The sequence below is a fragment of the Ursus arctos genome, unplaced genomic scaffold (assembly GCF_023065955.2).
Source record: "Ursus arctos isolate Adak ecotype North America unplaced genomic scaffold, UrsArc2.0 scaffold_8, whole genome shotgun sequence".
Taxonomy (NCBI): Eukaryota; Metazoa; Chordata; class Mammalia; order Carnivora; family Ursidae; genus Ursus; species Ursus arctos.
Window position 1 is genome coordinate 50,273,226 of NW_026623100.1, and position 22,473 is coordinate 50,295,698.

The window sequence follows — 22,473 nt, forward strand, 5'->3', positions numbered from 1 at the left end:
AATCTTTGAACTTTGTGTGCTCTGATTGATTTTATCTCTGTTACATTTTTAAGACACTTGCTCGATGCCTGATTCTGTGGGATGATATTTTACCGAATTCCAAGTGGGTTGATAGCAACGTTCCTCAAGTGAGTATATATAGTAAACATTGTTAATTCTTTAATAGCATAAATTATGATTTTTTTGTGGGATTTTACAAAACCCTGTAAAATACTTTTTTTTTTTTTAAATAAAGCTGATACTGTTAATTATAGTATCTCTTGAAAACATGGGAACTTTGAGTTTAAGATTATGTGCCAACCAGAGACCACAGTCTTCCCTTTTGGCCACAGATCCCGAGAAATTGTAATATTAAAAATTAAATGTACCAAGTACCCTAAAAAATTGTTTTTGACATTTTTATCCTAAGTAAGCTGTCCTTTATGGCACAGACTAGGACCTGCCCTCAGGCCAGAAGCCATGAAAAGAAACTTACCCAGTGGTTTTCCTATCTTTCAGGTGTCACCTCTCTAGAAACAGCTTGCTTTTTTTTGATCTCTAGTGCCTTTAGGTTAGGGATTGGGGAATGATGCCCACCTGTTTTTATAAATAAAGTTTTATCAGAACACGGCCGTGTCATTCATTTACTTCTTGTAAGGTGGTTTTGTGTTATAACAGCAGAAATCAGGAGTTGCTTTAGAAACTATATAGTCTAAAACCCAGAAATGTTTACTCTTCGGCCCTTTAAGGAAAAGTTTGCTGACTCCTGCCATGATAGTTGATTTTTATATTTTGCCCAGAGTTTATACTTGTTATCTGCAGGAGAGTCAGTCTGATAGTTTATTCATCCATTACCTGAAGTCCTAGATTTATTTTTATTTGATTTTTCCAGTTTGTTAACCATTAATGTGAAACAGGTGAGGATGAGTTGTTTTAATTGACTCAGCCATTTGTCACCAGAATTTTAACTCTTAGCACATTCGGATGTCAGAGATGTCAGTTCCTTCTGAAAGGGCCCTTTAAAATCTATATTGTAGGATAAAATTATGCTTTTCCCCCCCATTCCTTCATTCAGTACATATTTGTTGATCTGTAAATGACCTCTGTAAATGCTGAACTCTAGGCTATATTTAACATGCATCCGACATGTGGACTGTCCTCAAGAAACGGTAGTAAATTTACTAAGTTTAGTTTACGAAGTTAATAAACATGTACACAAATAACTGTATTCCAGAACAGAAAGTGAAAATCCATGCCGGAGTTGTCTTTAGCTTTTGTGGAAATGTGGCCCTTGGACTTTTAATATAGTTATCTTTCTGACATTTCTTTTACTTCAGATTGAACATTTTAAAATTTGGCCTTGTTTAAATCAGGGATCCCCAAATACATATAACAAGTTCATAGTTCTCTGTTCATTGATACTTCTTGTCACTCTTCACTTTTCTTCTAGTTTTCACTCATTTAATTGATTCTGTAGCAGGGCCCCTTGTAGGGTACAACCTAGTGTCAAAAGAGGTATTAAAAGGTCACTTTGTAAACTGCTTTTTTGTTTGTTTGGACTTAAGGCACATCTAACATAACAACAACTAGGGTCTTCATAGCACTTTGTCCTTCATTACAAGCTTTACTATACAACCTTGTTTTGCTTTTAGGCAGTGCTGTACTGTGACTTGTTCTAGTACTGCCCTCAGTGAATGGTGGGAACAATGCTATTTTTGTTTATTATCAGTATGTCTGTGCATCCATAAGACCGTGAACTCCTCAAAGTCAGCTGCTGTGTCTTTTCCATCTTTCCTTCCTAGCAACTAGCGCTTAGTAGCAAGAGCTACTGTTACACTGTTACAATGTGCTCTTAATTGAAAAAAGGCGGAGTGGTCCAGAGTCACCCAGCTATTAAGAGGTGGGGTAAAACTGAAACTAGCTATTAGGACTTCAGATCTGAAGAGTTTTGCATTGTACCCTGTATAAGACAGAGGAGTTTGGTGGTATTTTCTTGTTCATTTCTTTTATACCTCACCTTGCCCTTAAAGGATTATATTTCTCCCTTTGATTACTCCTTATATTTTTGAGTTTTTTTTAAACTTCAGGAGACCATAGGAAAGATGACAAGGACCAGATTGAGGAGGGGTTCTCCCTCTCCTCCCCCAATTATTTACAACCCAAGTTCTTTTTTTCTTTTTTTTGGTGGGTAGCAAAGCAAGATTTATTAAGCAACAGCAAAGTGATAGTATAAAGCTCCCGAGGAGGGAGGGGACCCAAGAGAGTTCCCCTCAACCCAAGTACTTGATGCTTTTTAATGGTTTATGATCAAGTATGGTGTTATAGTAGTGCACAAATTAATGGTAATGCTGATGATAGCAGCTAACACTAAGACTTACTATGTAGCAGGCATTAATTTTAAGAGCTTTGAGTCCGTTGAGTCTTCTCATTCTCACAGGAACCTAGAAGGTAGGCACTTATTGTGCTCATTTTACAGATGAGACACGGAGCAGTCAAGAAAATTGCTCGCGGTCAGAGCTAGTGTGGGCCCTGCTGAACCTAGGCCTTAAGCTCCAGTTTTGAAGACAAAAGGAGCTTATAAATGCCTGCTGTCAAAATAGAACTATTCCATTCCTCTATGATGTTATAATAAACACTTTCTATAAATGTTATAATTAGGTTATCTGTGTATATATAAATTAGTCACTTTGGAGTTATATCAGTTTTTCAGAATGCCACTCAATTTCTTTTTTTTTTTTTTTTTTTAAAGATTTTATTTATTTATTTGACAGAGACAGCTAGCGAAAGAGGGAACACAAGCAGGGGGAGTGGGAGAGGAAGAAGCAGGCTCTTAGCGGAGGAGCCTGATGTGGGGCTCGATCCCAGAATGCTGGGATCACGCCCTGAGCCAAAGGCAGACGCTTAACGACTGCGCCACCCAAGTGCCCCTTGCCACTCAATTTCTGAGTAAATAACATTCAAAATTAAAAATAAAGTCTGGAGAGGAAGGAAGAAAGATGGAAATAGTTATCAGCCTATATTACACAGCCAGCATAATTGCTTACCTTATTGAGATTATCAAAGAGAAAAGGTATTTCAAGTTTTTTAATTTGGTGATATTCAGTACATAAGAAGATTGTGTCATAAGCGAGTTTAGAATATTTATTGGTTTATTATAGACTGCATCCTGAAATGTTACTCTCCTAAAGAGTCTTCTAAAAGATTATAAGAATAATTTTTAAAATTTAATTTGAAGTTAATTAAATGATTTAATTGGGTAATTTAAATCAAATTTAAATTTGATAAAGTTTTTACTGCTTACACTATAAGGAAAGGGATGTGTTTCTAAATAGGAGTTACAGATAAACACATTGATGGTTTAGTTTAGCGTGGGTAATTAATCTAGTGACTAACCTTACTCTAGTAGGCATAAGGGTAGAAATAGCTCATGAATAAGAAGTATATGTCTCTGGTTAGAGTTCTTTCCAGTTGCTTTTTTCCCTTTCCCCACTGCTTTCCCATATCTTTGCTCCAGCCCTATTCTACAGTCATCTTTGCATTTCAGTTCACTGGTGCGAAATACTGTCACCCTGTTGTTGACTCAGAATACACTTCAGTCATCCACTTCATATGCATACAGTCCTATTCAGTTATTGTTGGGTCTGTCTTAGATTTGAAGTTGGATTGCATTTGATGTGATTAAAATATATGTCTTTGAATGAAATGGCTTATTTTATATAATTATGACCATGAAAAGCAGTATGTTTTTTCTTTCTTTTCTTTTTTTCTTTTTTTTTTTTTTTTTTGGTAAGGGACCCTGAGGGGAGGGGCAGAGGGAGAGGGAGAGAGAATCTGAAGCAGGCTTCATGCACAGCACAGAGCCCTATGTGGGGCTTGATATCACAACCCTGAGATTATGACCTGAGCCGAAATCAAGAGTCGGATGGTTAACCAACTGGGCCACCCAGGCACCCCAAAAGCAGTATGTTATTTTTCAAATCATTTAATATTTGTAGCTTAAATATTAATGTCCAGGTATTCTTGCTTTCTCTCTTGACAGATTATAAGAGAAAATAGTATCTCTCTCAGTGAAATTGAATTGCCTTGCTCAGAGGATTTGAATTTGGAAACTTTGTCGTAAGTCAGAAAATATGTAAATCAAATGAACTATCGTAGTATCTTGCATAAATAAATAGAAATATACTATGTGGGAGAAGTACAGTCCTTGATTTCAGTAATTCTGAATTCCCCGTGTTTCTAACCATTATTTATCGAGGCTCACAGAGTTGATTTTTTCTTTGTTTAGGTCTCTGAAGTGTAGAGCTCTTGCCCTCAAAAAACAGTATCAGAGATTTAACTTATACATATTCCTCTTTTATCCTTTTCATTTAAAAAAATTGGCTGTTATTTTTAAAAATTACTTTCTTTGCTGTGTGTGAAACATGCAGTCAAGGTGCACACTTCATCAGTAAGGGCTGCATGGTCCTTCTACTGAAGAAACCTGCTGATGGAGCAGAGGCACAGTTGAGCATTCCCAGAAGAATATGAACTAGTTTCAAGAACAGGAATATTTATTATTTTTATCCCCAGAATATAGTAATAATGAATTTTTAAAGCAAAACAGTGGTAGGATTAAATTTCTTGTCATCTGTTTTCAGGCAAGCACATGTCTACATAATTGCAGGAGCTTGTTTGTCTCTGGGTTTTCGATTTGCTGGCTCAGAAAACTTATCAGCGTTTAACTGTTTGGTAAGAAGTATCTTAGTTTACTCTGTTCTCTTTTTTAACAAAGTGTTGATATGCTTCTTTTAACCTCAGATTTTTTTCTTTTGCTTTTCCAGCATAAATTTGCAAAAGATTTTATGACTTATTTGTCTGCACCTAATGCTTCCGTAGTAAGTCTTTTTATGATCATTCTCTTTGGGAATAAAACTGAACTTGAAGAAAATTCACTGACAATTCAGTTACCTATGTGTTGTTAAGTATCTCTGCAGTTCGTTTGAGTTTATTTGAAGTTTTGACTTATCTTTGTATTTGTGTTTTGGGGTATTAATTAAGTGAAAGTATGCTGACCCTTGAAGGATGTACAGGTCTCTAATTCTTGTGATAACAAAAACCGTATCCTTCATGGATTGTTGTACCCAGTGCCATTCTGTCTAAGGACTGATTATTGATAACTGCTTTTTTTAAAAAAATTAGCGCTTAGTAAAAATGCAATTCCTTTTGAGGCATTGCTGCTCTAATGACAGGAGATCGTAAGATTTTATTTCCTGATAAAACCACACAGATTTTTTGCAACATTAAATATAATATGAGAAAACTGGAAAATCAGTCTGAAAGTAGGTAAATTTGATTATGGTGTATGTAGACATTGTTATACAATGGAGCTATCAAACTTGTGCTATAAGAATTTTTTGAGTAAAAATTGTTTATATATAATAGATTTAAAAAGTTAAAAATATCATGTATAGTAATATCTCAATTTCATTTGAAAAAAACCTCGTAGATACCAGAAAAGATTTAGGGAAAAGGTCAGAATGTTATGGCAGTTCTCTTTGGGTGTTAGTATTCCAAGGAATTGTTACTTCCTTTTTGATACTTTATTTTCTGAATTTCTACATAACTTAAATTTCATAATCAGAGAAAATTTTCGTTTTTACAGATTTTTTTAAAGTTGTAAGTATTTATAGTCTAATGATGGTCAATTTAGTTTCGATAATAAATGTAATGCAACAGTTGTAGTAAGTCCTCTTTTTGTGTTACCAGACAGGTCCTTACAACCTGGAAACCTGCCTCAGTGTGGTGCTTCTGTCTCTTGCCATGGTAATGGCTGGCTCGGGGAACCTAAAGGTTTTGCAGCTTTGTCGCTTTTTACATATGAAAACGGGTGGTGAAATGAACTATGGTTTCCACTTAGCCCATCACATGGCCCTTGGACTTCTGTTTCTGGGAGGAGGAAGGTAAATGAATATATGTTTTTTATTTAATGAAAAGATCTCATGAACAAGACCTGTAAGAGTGAATTATTTTGGTTTTGAAGATACTTGAAAATTTTTGATCCTGACTAGCTGTTAGCATATTGAGGAGCATTGTTACACTTTAAAACGGTTTTTTTTAAGTTTAACCATCAATTTATGCCTTACTTAGTAGAGTTACCATCCATGCTGTATATTTGCAGGAGTCGGTACTCAGTTCTTCAGTGTATCACCTCTTGTTCCCCACTGTTTAATGACTTTGACCCTCTCCTGAACTACTCTCTCACTAAGGTCATGAACAGTATCAGTCATTAAGTCCTGTGAGAGTTTCTTAGTTTTCCCTTTCTTTGCTCTCTTTCCAGCATCTGTCATTCCTGACTACCTCATCTTCTTACAAGACTTCCCTGTAGACTACCAGGTAGATCAAGATAGAACTCAGAACAGCTGTCTCTGCCCCGGCTGTGCCTCGCCTGTTAACTATTACTTTCACTTCTACCCCAAAATAATCACTGTTTAGTCTCCTAACACCTTAGACTGGCTCTGCCTGTTTTTGAAATTCAAATGGAATCATACACTGTGTATTATTTTATACTTACAGTTGACCCTTGACCAGCATGGGTTTGAACTGCGCAGGTCCACTTACACACGATTGTTTTGGTTAAATACAGTACAGTGCTGTAGATATATTTTGTCTTCCTATGATAATATCTTCTTTTCTGTAGCTTTTTCTGTATTGTAAGAGTACAGAATATAGTACCTATAACATACAAAATATGTGTTTATCTACTGTTTATGTTGTCGGTAAGGCTTCTAATCAATAGTAGGCTATTAGTTAAGCTTTGGGGAAGTTGTAAGTTATTCATAGACTTTTTACTGTGCAGGGTGGTTGGTACCTCTAACCCTTACATTGTTCAGGGGTCAGCTGTACTTCTTTAGCTCAACATTGTTTGTGAGATTCATCCGTGTTGCATGTAGCAATGGTCTATTCCTGTTCTGTGCTGTAGAATTCCATTGTATGATTATACCACAGTTATTGATCTTCTCTGCTCTTGATGGATGTGTTTTTTCTAGTTTAGGGGTGTTATGAATATTCTTGTGCATGTCTTTGATTTTGTTGTATCTAGATCTGTGTGTGGATCTGTGCGTGGATCTGTGTGTGTGTATGTATGCTTAACTTCTGTAGATGATGCCATCGGTGCTCCAGATAGACCCATCAGTGAGTGTCGTATGCCATTCCAGTTGCTCCCTATCCTTCTTAACACTGGTTTTATTGCTAGTCTTTTTAATTTTGCCATCTGGTAGTAGTTGTGGTTTTAGTTTCCATTTCTCTGAATAATGATATTTAGCACCTTTTGTATCGTTAATGGCTATCTGGAAATCTCCTTTTGTGTTGTCTAAGTCTCTTGCTACCTGTTTTCATATTGGCTTAGTTATTTATTTAAAAATTTTATTTGTGGTAATATACACATAAAATTTATTTTTTAACTTCTGAATGTGCAGTTCAGTAGTAGTTAGTGTATTCACTAATCTCTAGAACTTTTCCACCTTGCAGAACTGAAGTTCTGTCCCCTTTAAAGAACAGCTTGCCCCCTTGCCCTAGCCCCTGATGGCCTCTGTTCTACTCTGTTTCTGTTCATCTGACTATTCTGTATTGGTTTATCATTATGATCCTGAACCTTTGTCACTCTTACGTGTTGTACTTACCTCTCCTGCTGTATGGTTCACCTTTTAACTCTCTTAATGGTGTCTTTTGATGAACAGAGTTATTAACATTTTTCTTTGATGGTTTATACTTTTTTGTCCTTCTGATGAAATATTTCCTTACCCCCCCATCCCCCAAATGAAGATACTCTCTTTATTTTCTACAAGTTTTTTAGCTTTTCCATTTACATTTGGGTATAAAATCTACCTGTACCTGATTTTTCTATATGATTTTTTGATAATTGATGCCCCACTATTATTGAAAAGTTTATCTTTTCTCCACTGTTCTGCAGTACTATTTTTGTTATAAATTAAGTGTCCATATGTATACATTTATTTCTGGGCCATTCTGTTCAGCTGGTCTATTTTTCTATACTTGCACAATACCACAGCCTTAATGGTTGTACTTTTATAATAAGTCTTGATGTCAGGTAGAATTAATCTTCCAAACTGTGATTTCTTCTTCAAAAGTGTGTTTTTCTGTTCTTGGCTCCTTGAATTTTTATGTGAATATTGGAATTTGTTAATGATTTTCCACACTGAATAACCTGATAAAATACTGATGAGAATATGAGTCTGTATATTGGTTTGGGAGGAATTGAAATCTGTTATAATATTGAGTCTTTCAATTTGTGAATATGGTGTATTGTTTCATTTATTTAGCTTTAATGTGTGTGACCTTGGTCAACTGATACAATTTCTACAAGTCATATAGGTTTATTTTTTTCTCTTCTATAAGACTGAATTAAACATTGGAGCTCACCTTTCTGGAAGTATAAAAAGTAAAGATTATCAGAAAGGTGTGCTTTCTTTTTTAACAGGTTTTATAGAATTGTTCTTTCTTTAATTATTTAGAATTAAGAATGGTTAAAGAAATCTTACTATGAAAATTCTTCTTACTTTATGATTTTTGAAAACATATTTTCCTTTCAAAATAAACCCCTGCGTCTCTCTTGTTTTCTTATTCTTTTTTTTTTTAATTTCAATTCCAGTATACTCTTATTCAATCTTATTTTTCATTGTTTCACACTGTGACCTTGCTCTGCTTTCATATTGAATAGATTTTCTCCCACTCTGCTCTGCTTTTGTAATGATTCCTGGTCTTTAAATGGTTATGTGCACTCTGTGACAACATTTAAATTTCTCATTGCATAGCCACATCCTATGTTTAATCTCAAAATTTCTAACATTAATATATAATGTTTATCTTTGGATTTTGGTTTTGTCAAAATGGTAAAGAGACAATGGCCTGTTTTATGCACATGTGAAAATAGATATATTTCCTTAAATTTCGAAGTCTCTTCTTCCTAATTCATTAAATAATGTGTGCATATGATAACTGTTAAGTTCTTACTTAATACCTTAATTATTAAAATAGATAAAGACTTGGGGATATGTATGTGTGCGTATGCATGTGAATGTATATAATAAAATATATATGTATATTGATTATCTGTAACAGTGGTTTTATGTGATGTCCGGTACCATGTTTTTTCAAAATATTTGTAAGAAAAACTTTAGAATTTTAGAGTAATCTGCCTGTTTGCCATGCAGAGTTTGAGCAACTGTAGAATAATATAAGGAACATCTCAAAAGATTTTATTAAGAGTATGTGGCCTTTACTTATTTATTTTAAAGATTTTATTTATTTATTGAGAGAGAGAGAGCACGAGTGGGGGAAGAGGGAGAAGCAGGCTCCCTTTTGAGCAGGGAGCCTGATGCAGGGCTCAATCTCAGGACCCTGGGGTCATGACCTGAAGCCAAAGGCAGATGCTTAACTGACTGAACCACCCAGGTGCCCCAAAAGTATGTGGCCTTTATAAAAATAAGTTTATCACATTGATAAGAAAAAAAACTATTTGTACTTGGAGGAATAGTTGTTTACACATTCATTGTAACTTTTTATGATAACTTTTACCTTTTCATTTAGTCCATCATTCTAAAGAAATGCTTAGGCTTTACAGAAACAGAAAAAAGTTTGAGATATACCCAGTTACAAACCTTGTATTTTTAGAAGTGAGGGTTATTATTATCTAAGGAGGTATGTATACAACTGGAGAAGTGGTATTGTTCATACGTGACTTTTTCAAAATCTGTAATCTCTAGGATTGCATTCACGGTCCTCATTACTGTGATATTTTCGGTTAAAAAACCATGTTTGTTAATTCAGGTTTTGAAAGTTAGCATCTGTGAGATGTTGGTTCTGCTTTCATTAGTAGATGATCTTGAAATGGCTTGAAGACTCACTGAAAAGTGAAACATTGACAGTGTTGACACACTTGTATCTGTCAAGGCGTTTCATCAGTGGACCTTGCCACAGTACCCCAATTTCCTGATTCTCAAGAAGGCCTTCGAAGTTTGCACAGTGTAATTAATAATGTCCTTCCCTCCTGCATTTGTTTCACAGGTACTCCTTGAGTACGTCAAACTCTTCCATTGCTGCTCTCCTCTGCGCCCTTTACCCGCACTTCCCGGCTCACAGCACTGACAACCGGTGAGTCTCTGTCCTCAATGTGATCTTGCATAAGGTAAGGTCCCTGAGGGGTAATTTGATGGTGCTTTGGTTCCATGGACTCATTTCCAAATTAGTTTATTCTCTTCTTGAACTTAGTTATCTTCCTGACTGAATCTTTTAAAACGTTTCTCTAAGTATTAGACCAAAAGTGGACTTTGGACATCTGATGGACTGATGGATCAGTCTTCCACCATTCTTTCATAGGTAGAACTGCTGTAAACCCAGAAGTGGGCCAAACAAGGTTATCTTTAGGGAAAAGTTAATCAAACAAAAGATAGTAGCCAACAGAAGCAAGACAATATATTTTATACCATAATTGTTTAATTCTAAGAGAGAAATTGGTCTGATTTAGTGGCAATGTCTATATGAATTCCTTTTTTCCCTCTTTTACATGAATGGTGATAAGTTTTCTATAAATGAGATAGAAGGGACACGAAAAGCAAAATGCAGCAAAGAATCAGAGACAACTTAGAAGTGTCAGTGAGCCCTAGAACCTCAGACATGTAGGAAAGATGTGATCGTACAGCAGCTCTGCATTTGCGAGCACAAAGAACCGTCAGGGCTGCAGCCTTCCCGGCAGGTTCCAGCATAGCTGATTCCTGCGGCATGTGCAGGAGGGGGAGGAGATAGCTCCTTAAGTTCTAGTGACATCCAGGATGACCAGTATGTTCAACTCAACTTTCAAGAGAAGCATCAAGAGATGGAGCTCTGACCGTAGTAACTAAGCTGTCACGCTCTAGTGCAATGTAGTTTAAAATAGTAGTAATAAATGAAAGTTAGCTGTTTTATAAAAGTGGCCTGGTCTGACGTCCAAACTCTGATGATAGGTGGAGCACAAGCATATTCTTGTTAAATTAATGCAACTCTGACAAGTGGTCTCTTGCTTGTCAGTTTAGGAAGACTTTTTGAGTTGTTAAAGTCAGTAATTAGTGGTTAGGGTACAACTAAGAGCCACACTTCTGTATTGCTGGGAGAGTCATTTGGTTTAGCTATTTTACACAAAGCAATTTGGTGATAAGCACCAAGAACCTTTATGCAACTGATGAATATCCTTTTTTTCTGGCTTTGATTGCTTTTAATTCCTTTTTTTTTTAAACAAGAACAGATCTACACCTTTATTTATTTATTTATTTTTCGGTAAGGTTAAATCCTTCAGGGGTACAGCAGCACACAGATTCTGTGGCCAATGGCTTTAGCAGGAAGGTTGCTTTGGAATTTGGCACGAACCATGCCACTGTTTCCATGAGCATGAGTTACTTTTTCCCAGTCACTGTGTCATTCTTTGCTTTGTACATATAAGCGTATCTCTTGCCTAGATAGAATTCAGTTTCATTTCAAGCATGAACACTGTCAATTTTAAGAAGAGCTGGGTGCTCTCTCTGCTTCTGGAGACCCTGCTTATAGCCAGCAAAAATGGCCTCGGACCACAGCCTTCCAGACACATTTGTCATTTTAGGAGTCTCTTCTCAGTTGGCCCCACTTACTTGCACCCAGAGTTCGGCAGCAGAAGCCCCTCTCTGCTTTTCATTCTAATTAATTTATAGGAAAGGGTAGGTTTGGGTGGGAAAAGGGAAGCTATTGCTGTAACTAAAATTTAAAAAGAAAAATTTGAAGTCTCATTTTATCCTTTTATGGCATCTCAAAATGTAAAAACTTCTTTGTCTAAATGCTACAATATAAATTTTAAAATTAAAATTTTTTTTTGAAAACCCAGAAAAGCACACACACAGAAAAACATCATAACCCCCCCATTAGTTTTCGGTGTCCTAGATCCCAGATGTGTGTATGCGTTTGTGTAAAGATGCGTACGTAGAAGAGCCTTCCTCCTCCGTACCAACCCTTGAGCCAGAAAAACAAAGAACAAGAAATAAGTCCCCTGGAAGGTAAAAAGGTACCTATGTGGGGCATTAAAGGATTATTTGAGAACTGATTTTATAAGTGATGAATTTATCAGTAAATATTTTCATGTTAAGATAATTTTACCTCATCTATAAAGCCTCTTAACTGTGAAAATGCAAATAAGGAATCCTTGAGTCAAGGATCATGTGTCTATAATTTTTTAAAGAGAATCTCTCCCTTTAGTTTTTAATTGAATCTCATCATCTTCCTTTAGGATGATTGTCATGGGAAGATAGCAACCCCACCTTCTGTCGTGGTTCCATGTGTGGGCAGCAGCAGATTGTAGAGCTCACGCTGTCGTCACCCTTTTGTTACCTTCTTTCTGTGTTTTCTGTGAGTAGGTACCATCTCCAGGCTCTGCGGCACCTGTATGTGCTGGCTGCAGAGCCAAGGCTTCTAGTGCCTGTGGATGTGGACACAAACATGCCCTGCTATGCCCTTTTAGAAGTTACCTACAAGGTAATTCTTTCCTCCTTTCATTTATTTGTAATTTTGTTACCACTCATACATCTTTGCAGGTCAAAATATTTCAAAAATGTTGTTCTTTAAAAGATGACAGAGTGAATTAATCTCTTATAAAAATTGAAGCTTCTAAAGTTCTTGTACATCCTGCCAGGCCATTTGGGCTGATTTGTAGTTTATGAGGGTAGTATTTTAGAAGTCATCAGCTGCTCTTTTATCCCTAGAGCCTATAGTTTGAAAATGTCCTTGTTCACTAAAGTGTTCTAAAAAATTAGTCGAGTTAGAACTATTCTTAGGTTTGTTTGCAGAGTGCTTTAAGATCATGTATTTGATGAGAGATCTTTGATTTAGACACAGATTGTAAGCCATGTATCCTTCCTTCATTCGGAATATTATTAAGTACCTTCTGTGCTTCAAAACTATGCAAAGGCTCTGGGGCATAAAAATTACATCGTTGTATTCCTTAAGGACCTCCTGTCCATTGGGTAGCCAGGCATGGGTGCAGTAAGAATAGAATGTGGGGGTATGTGTAGAATGCAGGGGAGCAGAGAAGAAATGTCCCTCCAGCTGTTGAGGGTTGGGGAAGTCGTCATGCTGGACACTGTTTGGGCTGAGATTTGCCAGCTGAGCAGAGGCCGTTCCCAGAAGACAACATGCGCAAAAACCCAGAGGTCTCAGAAGTACAGATCTTCTGTACTGTTAGCGTGTGAATGGCGTAAGGTGATGCAGGCCCTGCAAAGGATTGTAGACTTAGCCCTTAAGACTTGATACCAGAGAGTATTTTATGTCGTTTGACCATCTGTGTAGAAACTGGGGGGGGGAAAGAGAAGTACAGAGTGGAGATGTTTCTTCTTTGGAGCTTCCGTTAACCACACAGTGAATTGTGGCTGTTCTTTTACATTCGTAAAGGGTACTCAGTGGTATGAACAAACCAAAGAAGAATTGATGGCTCCTACCCTTCTTCCAGAACTCCACCTGTTAAAGCAGGTAAGTGGGATGTGATTTAGGAAGATCTCTGCAAGAGGTTAATTCAACCAGAATAGTATAGCATCAAAGGTAGCTAAGTTAAAGTCTATGCTTTCTTGGTGTTCTGTAGGAAATAGGAAAGCAGCGCAGGAGGAATTGTCATGAGGAACAGAGAAGGTCTTTACTTGCTGATCTTTACTGAGAGGTTAGATGGCCGTAGAACTTGATTCATGTACATTTTTGTGTAGAAATGAAGCTTGTTAACTTGTCAGTATCTCTTTCCAGCCTAGTTATTTTTATTTTCTCTGAGAAACATGGGTTTCATTTTGTCAAACTAGCACCTTTTTAGCGTTCGATTGACTGTGTTCATATTTCTCTTGGCAGATTAAAGTAAAAGGCCCACGATACTGGGAACTGCTCATAGATTTAAGCAAGGGAACACAACACTTGAAGTACGTATACTGAATTTCTTACATGTATCTGTGAAGTGAATAGAAGTATATGGGAAGGTAGAAATTGCAGATTATTATCTAGAATGTTCCTTGTTATCCTTTGATCTCATGCAAGACAGTAGAGTATATGTTGAATAAAGTGGTCTATAACTTTGAAACAGAATTTGTATTAGAAAATTAGTTTTAGTTTTCTTTTTTTTTAAAGATTTTATTTACTTATTTGACATGGCAGGGGGTGGGGAGAGAGCAAGCACAAGCAGGGGGAGCGGCAGGCAGAGAGAGAAGCGGGCTCCCTGCCGAGTAAGGAGCCTGATGTGGGGCTCGATCCCAGGACCCTGGGATCATGACCCGAGCCGAAGGCAGCTGCTTAACTGGTTGAACCACCCAGGTGCCTGAGTTTTAGTTTAGAAGACAAACCCTCACTAGTTATATTTATTCATTGAGAAACTTGTAGTGACCTAAGTTGGTACAGTAACGGAATTATCTGTTGGAGCAGTAATGAAAGATAATCAGTGTAAGAAAGTAAGGCTGGGGGGCGCCTGGGTGGCTTAGTTGGTTAAGTGTCTGCCTTCAGCTCAGGTCACGATCCCAGGGTCGTGGGATCAGGCCCTGCATTTGGCTCCCTGCTCACCGGGAAGCCTGCTTCTGCCTCTCCCTCTGCCTGCCCCTCCCCCTGCTTGTCCTCTTTCTCTGTGTCAAATAAATGAGTAAAATCTTAAAAAAAAAAAAAAAAGAAAAAAGAAAGGCTGGGAAAAAAAAAGTAAGGGTGGCATGTATGTCTGTCTATAAAAGGAACTTCATAACAATTGATGTTTGTCAGACCACATCTTTACATCTTTTTATCATTGTTTTGTTGGCTTGTTCTCATAAAATTAAGATCATGATAGATTGTTTTTGGGTGGAAATAATCATATGCAAGTAATTAATGAAGAGAGTGTTAATTTTATACCTTGAGTAGTGTGTAAATTAAGTCTTTAAATTTCTAGAAAGTTTAACAAGCCCATAAGAGTTTTTATAGTTTGGTACCGATTTATATTTCCCTTAAACTCTCTATATGATAGCCGTTTTCTGTATTGTTCTCTTTAGATTTGCAGCATTAATTTTTTTCTGTCGCAAACCAATCAATAGATATTCAGTACCTCCAGTGGATAGAAGATAAAGGGAATATGAAGAAGTGTTAGATAAAATATTGCCTTTGAAGCATACACTTGAGTGGGCAGAGCACCTTTTTACTTAACTAAGCTCTGTGAACCTCAACACCAAAGAAAAATAGAACTTTGTTTTGGCTTTCTCATAGGGACTGATTTAATTTTAGACACAGTAAATAATCATGTACCCTACTGGAAAATGATAAAGACTTCATCTCATGTGAACGTGGTATTAGGAGACATTATATTTCTAGCTGAGAATTACAAATAATACCTCATGTAAAATTCATTCTTTTTTTTTTTTTCTTCAGATCAATCCTTTCTAAGGATGGAGTTCTGTATGTTAAGCTCAGAGCAGGTCAGCTCTCCTACAAGGAAGATCCAATGGGGTGGCAAAGTTTGTTGGCCCAGACTGTGGCCAACAGGAACTCTGAAGCTCGGGCTTTCAAGGTAGTATTGATTGGTTAAAAACTGAAGGATGAGATGGAATAATTACAAATCCCGCAGCCCACCCAAAGCATGTACTTCTGTGATAACATTTATGGGACCGTTGAGGTGAATCTGCTCTCTCATCACTGCAGATTATAAAGACTGGATCTACTTGTTGTTTTATGTAGCAACTATAATAAAATATGGCCATCTGCCAGGACTCTAAGGATGACTTACATTTAGCAGTAGGGACAATATATCTTAACACTGTAAAAATGTTTAGCTTAATAATTTTACTTATTAATCTTCAAATCTGTTAAGATTTGCTTAATTCATGGCAGAAACAGAAGAAGATTTTTACAAGGTAACACTAATTAGTTTCTGTTTTAAACCCCCCATTGTTGGTTAAATCTTGGTGAGGATAAAATGATGACAGATTTATTTTATCAGTTCGCTTTATTCTCATAGTACTTAACTGCTGATTTGAGTATTTCGAATGAAAAGTTAGAGTGCGTGAGAGAATCTCATTCCCATCTCGGTCAGTACATATTTTACTCTACACTTTAGAACTCAGATAAGTTCCGCACACTAGAAATGTATTCCATAAGCCAACTTTAAAATTTCTCAGTTTAAGTACACTTTTCAGGAATTTCATGAGCAAATGTGCTCCTGCTGAAGGTACATCAAGTGGCAGTGTAAAGTGGTCAGGGCCCTTAGAGGTAGAGGCAAAAATGTGGCTGGTGGACTGACTACGTGGTGGACAGTGGACTTAATTAGCATTCTTTGTTTTTCCACATAAGGGGATAGCATTTATTTTAATTTAACTCGCATTTCATTTTAGACCAGTTACTTATGACTGAACCTTTATAATAGCTCCCAGGGTTTAAGTAGATGCAGTTGACATCAGTGAATTTTGTTTGGCAGTGTTTGATAGGATGTCTATGAAATAGTTTTGAAGGACTTTGGATATGATTTAACTTAAGCTCTGTTGCTCATATAAATTAGAGCCCATCTCAAAGACCCTAATTTGTAAAGAAAATAGAGAAGTTTATACTTGATTTTGATTTGGGAAATTACATAAAGATTAAAAGACATCTCAATTTCCTGCTTCAAGGGAATTCAGAAGTGAAATATAAATCTCAGTGGAAAATGGTAATATTTTTGTATTCCATATATTCCATATTCCATTTTCTTGAACCTTGAGTGTTACTTTTTTTTTTTCCAGTTTCTTTATTGTGGTAAAATACACACAAAATATGCTGTTGTAGCCCTTTCTAAATGTATAGTTGAGTAATATTAAGTCCATTCATATTGTTGTACAACCATCACCACCGTCCATCTGTAGGACACTCTTTCATCTTGTAAAACTGAACCTCTGTACCCATTGCACAGCGACTCCTGTTCCTACTTCCTCGCAGCCGGGTGCCCACCATTCGGCTTTCTGTCTCTGAATTTGATTATTCTAGTATTCTCAGATAAGTGGAATCATACAGTATTTACCTTTTAATGAGTGACTTATTTGAGTGGTAATCTTTTTTCCTTACGTTTTCAGTAACAGTTCTACTTTCTTACTTGTTTTTCAGTAGGTTAATTGAGGGAGAGGGGAAAGCCTTTTGGGAGCAAGTTGTGTAAGAAAGACCTGTTTATTATTGGCCTTTTGATAAACAGTAGCTCTTGTTTGACTTGTGCAAAAAAGCATCTTGTAACTTCTCAGCAGAACAGGTTGGTGAAGCTCTAGCAAGTTTGTACAGCCTTGGGCTTTATGGCAACGTTGTGTGAAAACAGTGAGGTAGATTTCTCACAACTGCATATACCACAATTTGAGCAGTAAGGAAAATAACCTCTAATATCTCACTTATGTTTGTTGCTGTTGTTTATATTTTTAGCCAGAAACAATTTCAGCATTCACTTCTGATCCAGCACTTCTGTCATTTGCTGAATATTTCTGCAAACCAACTGTGAACATGGGTCAGGTATGTGTATCATATGTTTTGCTCAGCTGCCAGACTACAATGGTACTATATTTATCTGTGGACACGACCACAATATCCATACCTATCTTTGAGGTTGATGACATGCCTTGGGTACATTGGATGATTTTTGCTTGGCAGATACAGATTTTTCATAGTCTAAAATTATTAAATTCAGTAACTTACTACCTTGATAGAAGAAACAACTTAAAATTCTAAGACATTAATTTCAATACTTTCTTATGTGCATTCTTGTACTGACTGATATTTTCACTGTTTACTGTCTCTTATTTTTACATAATTTTACTGTTTGCTTATAACTTTTTTTCTGTTGGTCATAAAACTGTTGCTCTCTTCAGGATTCAAAGGGTGCCCAGCAGATCTTTTATTTAATCCAAAGCTTGGATGTAGGAATTTTATATCTGGGATTGATGGCCGGTTCCCTATAAGTGTGTGTAGCTCCGGGAAAATTTTTCAACTTCTCCAAAATGCAGTTTCCTTGTTTCTGAAAGTGGGATTATGATAGAACCTACCTGACGTTGTTGTTTTGAGGGTAAAGTGAGATAATCGTAACCCCTTTAACTTACTGAATCTTGACTATTTATTAGACGCTTTGCTCAGTATTTTATGTAATTTTCTTATTGGATTCTGACTCTGAGGGTAGGTACTTCGTCATTCCAGGTTTACAGATGAGGAAACTGCCACTCAGATATCACATACTAAGACTGCACAGCTAGTAGTAAGGGCTGGGCATGCACTCAAGGCCGCAGGTCTCTGATGAAAGGCCGTGCCTGCCCTTGAGCCTAGCTGGATTTGATTGTGCTGCCTCCTCCGTACCTGCTCTGCTCAGTGTTTGTATTACATCTTTGTGGATGCTGGGTTTTCTTTTTGCATCTTGCTCTTGCCAGCCTAACCCAGGGCCCATCTCTGTGGTGTCCCGTCTGCTCATTTTACCCCCGCTGATCCTTCCTCTCCTCACAACGCTTACATACATAACTGTCCTTTGGGACTCAATTTTACTATATTTTGATGATGGTTAGTGTTGCATTCACTATGATTTTATAAAGAGATAGCTGTTTTAGCCTACGTATTATTGACTGTAGAGCTTAAGAATGGGCCGTAGTAGTTGCTATACAGTGTTGAATTGATTTCAGAATATACATTGATGTGCTACAAAAAGTTTCTGATTTTCCACAGAAACAGGAAATTCTGGATCTGTTTTCTTCAGTACTGTATGAATGTGTTACTCAGGAGACCCCAGAGATGTTGCCTGCATACATAGCAATGGATCAGGTATGGTTCAAAAAAACAGTCCAATTCTGATGACATTTATACTGTATTTTAAATAACGTACTTAACAATGAGGTAAGATTCCCTGTGTGTCCATCTTTTTGTTTCTCATTTGCTTTTAGAAATTCAGAAAAGGAAACCCTGTAAAACTTGACAGCTCTCTACATAACAAAAAAAGTTTAGAATTTATAATGACAGGAATGACTCCTGGTGGGCTGTCTTACTCCAGGGTTCCCATTCTCCCCTTTTCTCTTTTCCCTTGACTAGTGGAGGAAGAGCACGTTCCCTCCCTTTCCCCCCTAGCATCCTTGGGTGGTGTCTTGCCTCCTTCTTGACAAAGCCTCTTCATGGAAAAGATATGCAAATGAGCAGTAAGTGAACAAACAATGCCCTAGTGATGGCAGTAATGTGAAATTACGCCTGCGTGATTAAGCTTGCAAGAGGTTATAGTATTAGTATGTAGTGATTTAGAAAGCTGGAGTTCATTTTTAAATTTCTTTTGTGTTATTGCTGTTCTAGAAGAGCCTAAAAGTGGTAATACAGAAAATGATGCTTCACTGCTTCCCTAAAGGATCAGGCCAATTTATTCACTTTGGGTTATTAGTAATACATATGACTTTTTAATAGTATCATACCTTTCAGACCCCAAATTGCAGTTAAGCTTAGCCAGTAGTTTTCTAACTTCAGTTTATATGAGGAATCTTATAAATACGGATCTTCAGATCCCATTCTGTATCATGTGCTGAATCAGAATTTCTGGGATGAGGTCCAGGGCTGTGATTTTAAACAATTCTTTAAGTGAATGTGACATGATCGGTTCATAGATAAGCATGTGGGACTCAGTATCTAAAGCCAAAGGAAGTAATCTCTAATGGCAAAATAATCTTTATTGAAAAGTAGGAAAATGACATTAGGGAGGGGAGAATGCCCCAAAACCTGAAGATCACATTCTTTTGAGTAATATTCATAATTAAAAGGCAAGTTCTAATTTACCCAGATAATTTAACCAGAATGGCAATATTGTCTGGTATCCATCCACATTTTTTTAATTGGAAAGTATGATTGTGTGATGTCCACGCTGACATTGCTTCTCACAGGGTCTCTCTATATAGCAGCCAAGTAATGAGTTGTGTTTTTCTTTTGTTGGTTGAAAGCATTCCCTTTTTATGCTTTGAACCTTTATCCCTTCAGGGTCATGGGCAGGTGTCTACAGAACATCCCTGCTAGTTGCAGGCATGGTGACTTTGCAGATGGATCCCAAGAGCAGTATTATCAGTATATTGTTTTGCTTTCTGACCCCTGGGATCCCCGGCCAAGTCATCGTAGCGGGTCTTCATTTTTCAGAGCCGTTGAGCCAAGAGTGAGCTCATTTGCCTTTGTTGCTTTTACCTAAAAGCTGTTTATGTGGGGAGCGTATCGAAGAGAGTGGGCATGTATCTGCACCCAGTGGAGGGCTCCTCTGTGGGGCCGACTGCATCAAAACATGGAATGGATTCCCCTTTGCTCTTTATTGATCTATGAGCCATATTTTAAAAATACTCTGTTATACAACTCTGAGGAAGAGACAGAGCAATTTCACTCTTTCATTAAGTGGACTGCTGTTCCTTTCTTCTCTTTGAGGCTATGAGAAGACTAGGAAGAAGAGAGATGTCTGAGACATCTGAACTTTGGCAGATAAAGTTGGTGTTAGAGTTTTTCAGCTCCAGGAGCCATCAGGAGCGGCTGCAGAATCACCCTAAGCGGGGGCTTTTTATGAACTCTGAGTTCCTCCCTGTTGTAAAGTGCACTATTGATAATACTCTGGACCAGTGGCTACAAGGTAATAATAGCATTGTGCCTGGTGCTTTTTTATCTTTTATTTTTTAATTTTTTAAAATTCTTTATTTAAATTCAATTTATTTCACATATAGTGTATTATTAGCTTGAGGGGTAGAATTTAGTGATTCATCAGTTGCATATAATACCCAGTGCTCATCACATCAAGTGCCGTCCTTAACGTCCATCACCCAATCACCCCATCCCCCCACCCTCCTCCCCTCCAGCAACCTTCAGTTTGTTTCCTAGAGTTAAGTGTCTCTTAAGGTTTGTCTCCCTCTCTATTTTCATCTTACTTTATTTTTCCTTTCCTTCCCATATGTTCCATCTGTTTTGTTTCTTAAGTTCTGCATATGAGTGAAATCATATGGTATTTGTGTTTCTCTGACTTACTTCACTTAGCATAATATCCTCTAGTTCTACCATGTTATTGCAGAAGGCAAGATTTCATTCTTTTTGATGGCTGAGTAATATTCCATGGTGTGGAATACACACACCCCCACATCTTCATCCATTCATCTGTCGATGGACATCTGGGCTCTTTCCGTATTTTGGCTATTGTGGACATTGCTGCTATAAACGTTGGGGTCCATGTGCCCCTTCAAATCAATATGTTTGTATCCTTTGGATAAATACCTAGTAGTGTAATTGCTGGGTCGTAGGGCAGTTCTATTTTTTAACTTTTTGAGGAACCTCCATACTGTTTTCCAGAGTACCTGGTGCTTTTTAGATACACCGAGACTCAGGTTTTTCTGTTGTAACGTTTTCTTTCGGTGCTAAGCAAGATTAATCTGAATATAAGCTAGAATGGCTATAGATGTAATGTTTTCAGTTAGGCGAATTGGACTCTGCTTATTTACTTCAACTTCTATAAAAAATGTATTTAACTATGCTTAATACACCGTAAAAATGTATACATACATATATATACATATATATGTATACATGTATATATACATACATTTATATATACACACACACACATATACATACATATATATATATATTTTTTTTTAAATACCACTTGACCCTTAGGAACTTGTTTTATATTTTCGAGCACCAGATCCTGTTTCTTTTCCAGTGCCTCTCTGCTATTTCTTAGGGGTGTGGCCTATCACCTAGCTGTTTTTTCCCCTTTTTTGTACCTCCACCCTGTGTACACTGAAAACTTGATGTGTGCTTAGAGTGAATGTTTGTTTTACCAGCTCTGTGAGTCATTTAGTGGGAACCTGGGACATCGTGTGACTATGGCTTGGAAGTACAGACTTGTGATGGCAGGGGAATTGTGAAGTTACTCCTAATAGTGTAGAAGTAATTGTGCCTTACGTGAGGCAAATGATGGGCCTTTTGATTTTTGGAAATGTGTCTAATGTGTGATATATGTCTGAAATCGATTTTTAGCCAACAAGTGATCTTTCTATTCTCTTCAGTTCCTTCAAATAACTTCTGATACATATCTGATAGCAACCTGTTTGGGGGGGGCAGAGGGAGAGGGAGAGAGAGAGAATCTCAAGCAGACTTCCCGCTGAGTGTGGAGCCCCAAATGGGGCTCAGTCTTATGACCCTGAGGTCATGACCTGAGCTGACATCAAGAGTCGGATGCTTAACTAAATGAGCCACCTAGGCTCCCCTCCCTGCACATTTCTTTCTTTCTTTCTTTCTTTTTTTTTTTTTAAAGATTTTATTTATTTATTTGACTGAGAGAGAGGCAGCCAGTGAGAGAGGGAACACAAGCAGGGGGAGTGGGAGAGGAAGAAGCAGGCTCCCAGTGGGGCAGGGAACCTGACGTGGGGCTCCATCCCAGGACCCTGGGATCACGCCCTGAGCTGAAGGCAGACACTTCACCGACAGAGCCACCCAGGGGCCCCCTCCCTGCACATTTCTTAATTGAAT

At 37.3% G+C, this 22,473-nt stretch overlaps 1 protein-coding gene and 1 pseudogene across 6 annotated transcripts in view; one reads left to right on the forward strand and one right to left on the reverse strand.

The window, feature by feature from the left end:
- Positions 1-22,473, forward strand: part of ANAPC1 (anaphase promoting complex subunit 1) — a 94,164-nt gene that overhangs the window by 61,875 nt on the left and 9,816 nt on the right. For all 6 annotated transcript variants that reach the window (XM_057309075.1, XM_048222649.2, XM_048222650.2 and 3 more), the window contains 13 exons: positions 54-128; positions 4,019-4,095; positions 4,617-4,707; positions 4,800-4,853; positions 5,725-5,918; positions 10,042-10,128; positions 12,390-12,507; positions 13,420-13,497; positions 13,861-13,928; positions 15,388-15,526; positions 17,392-17,478; positions 18,673-18,768; positions 20,386-20,584. In XM_057309075.1, the coding sequence (XP_057165058.1) occupies positions 54-128; positions 4,019-4,095; positions 4,617-4,707; positions 4,800-4,853; positions 5,725-5,918; positions 10,042-10,128; positions 12,390-12,507; positions 13,420-13,497; positions 13,861-13,928; positions 15,388-15,526; positions 17,392-17,478; positions 18,673-18,768; positions 20,386-20,584 (1,363 nt within the window). The remainder of the gene's footprint in view (positions 1-53; positions 129-4,018; positions 4,096-4,616; positions 4,708-4,799; positions 4,854-5,724; positions 5,919-10,041; positions 10,129-12,389; positions 12,508-13,419; positions 13,498-13,860; positions 13,929-15,387; positions 15,527-17,391; positions 17,479-18,672; positions 18,769-20,385; positions 20,585-22,473) is intronic.
- Positions 11,293-11,600, reverse strand: LOC113242391 (60S ribosomal protein L35a-like; annotated as a pseudogene).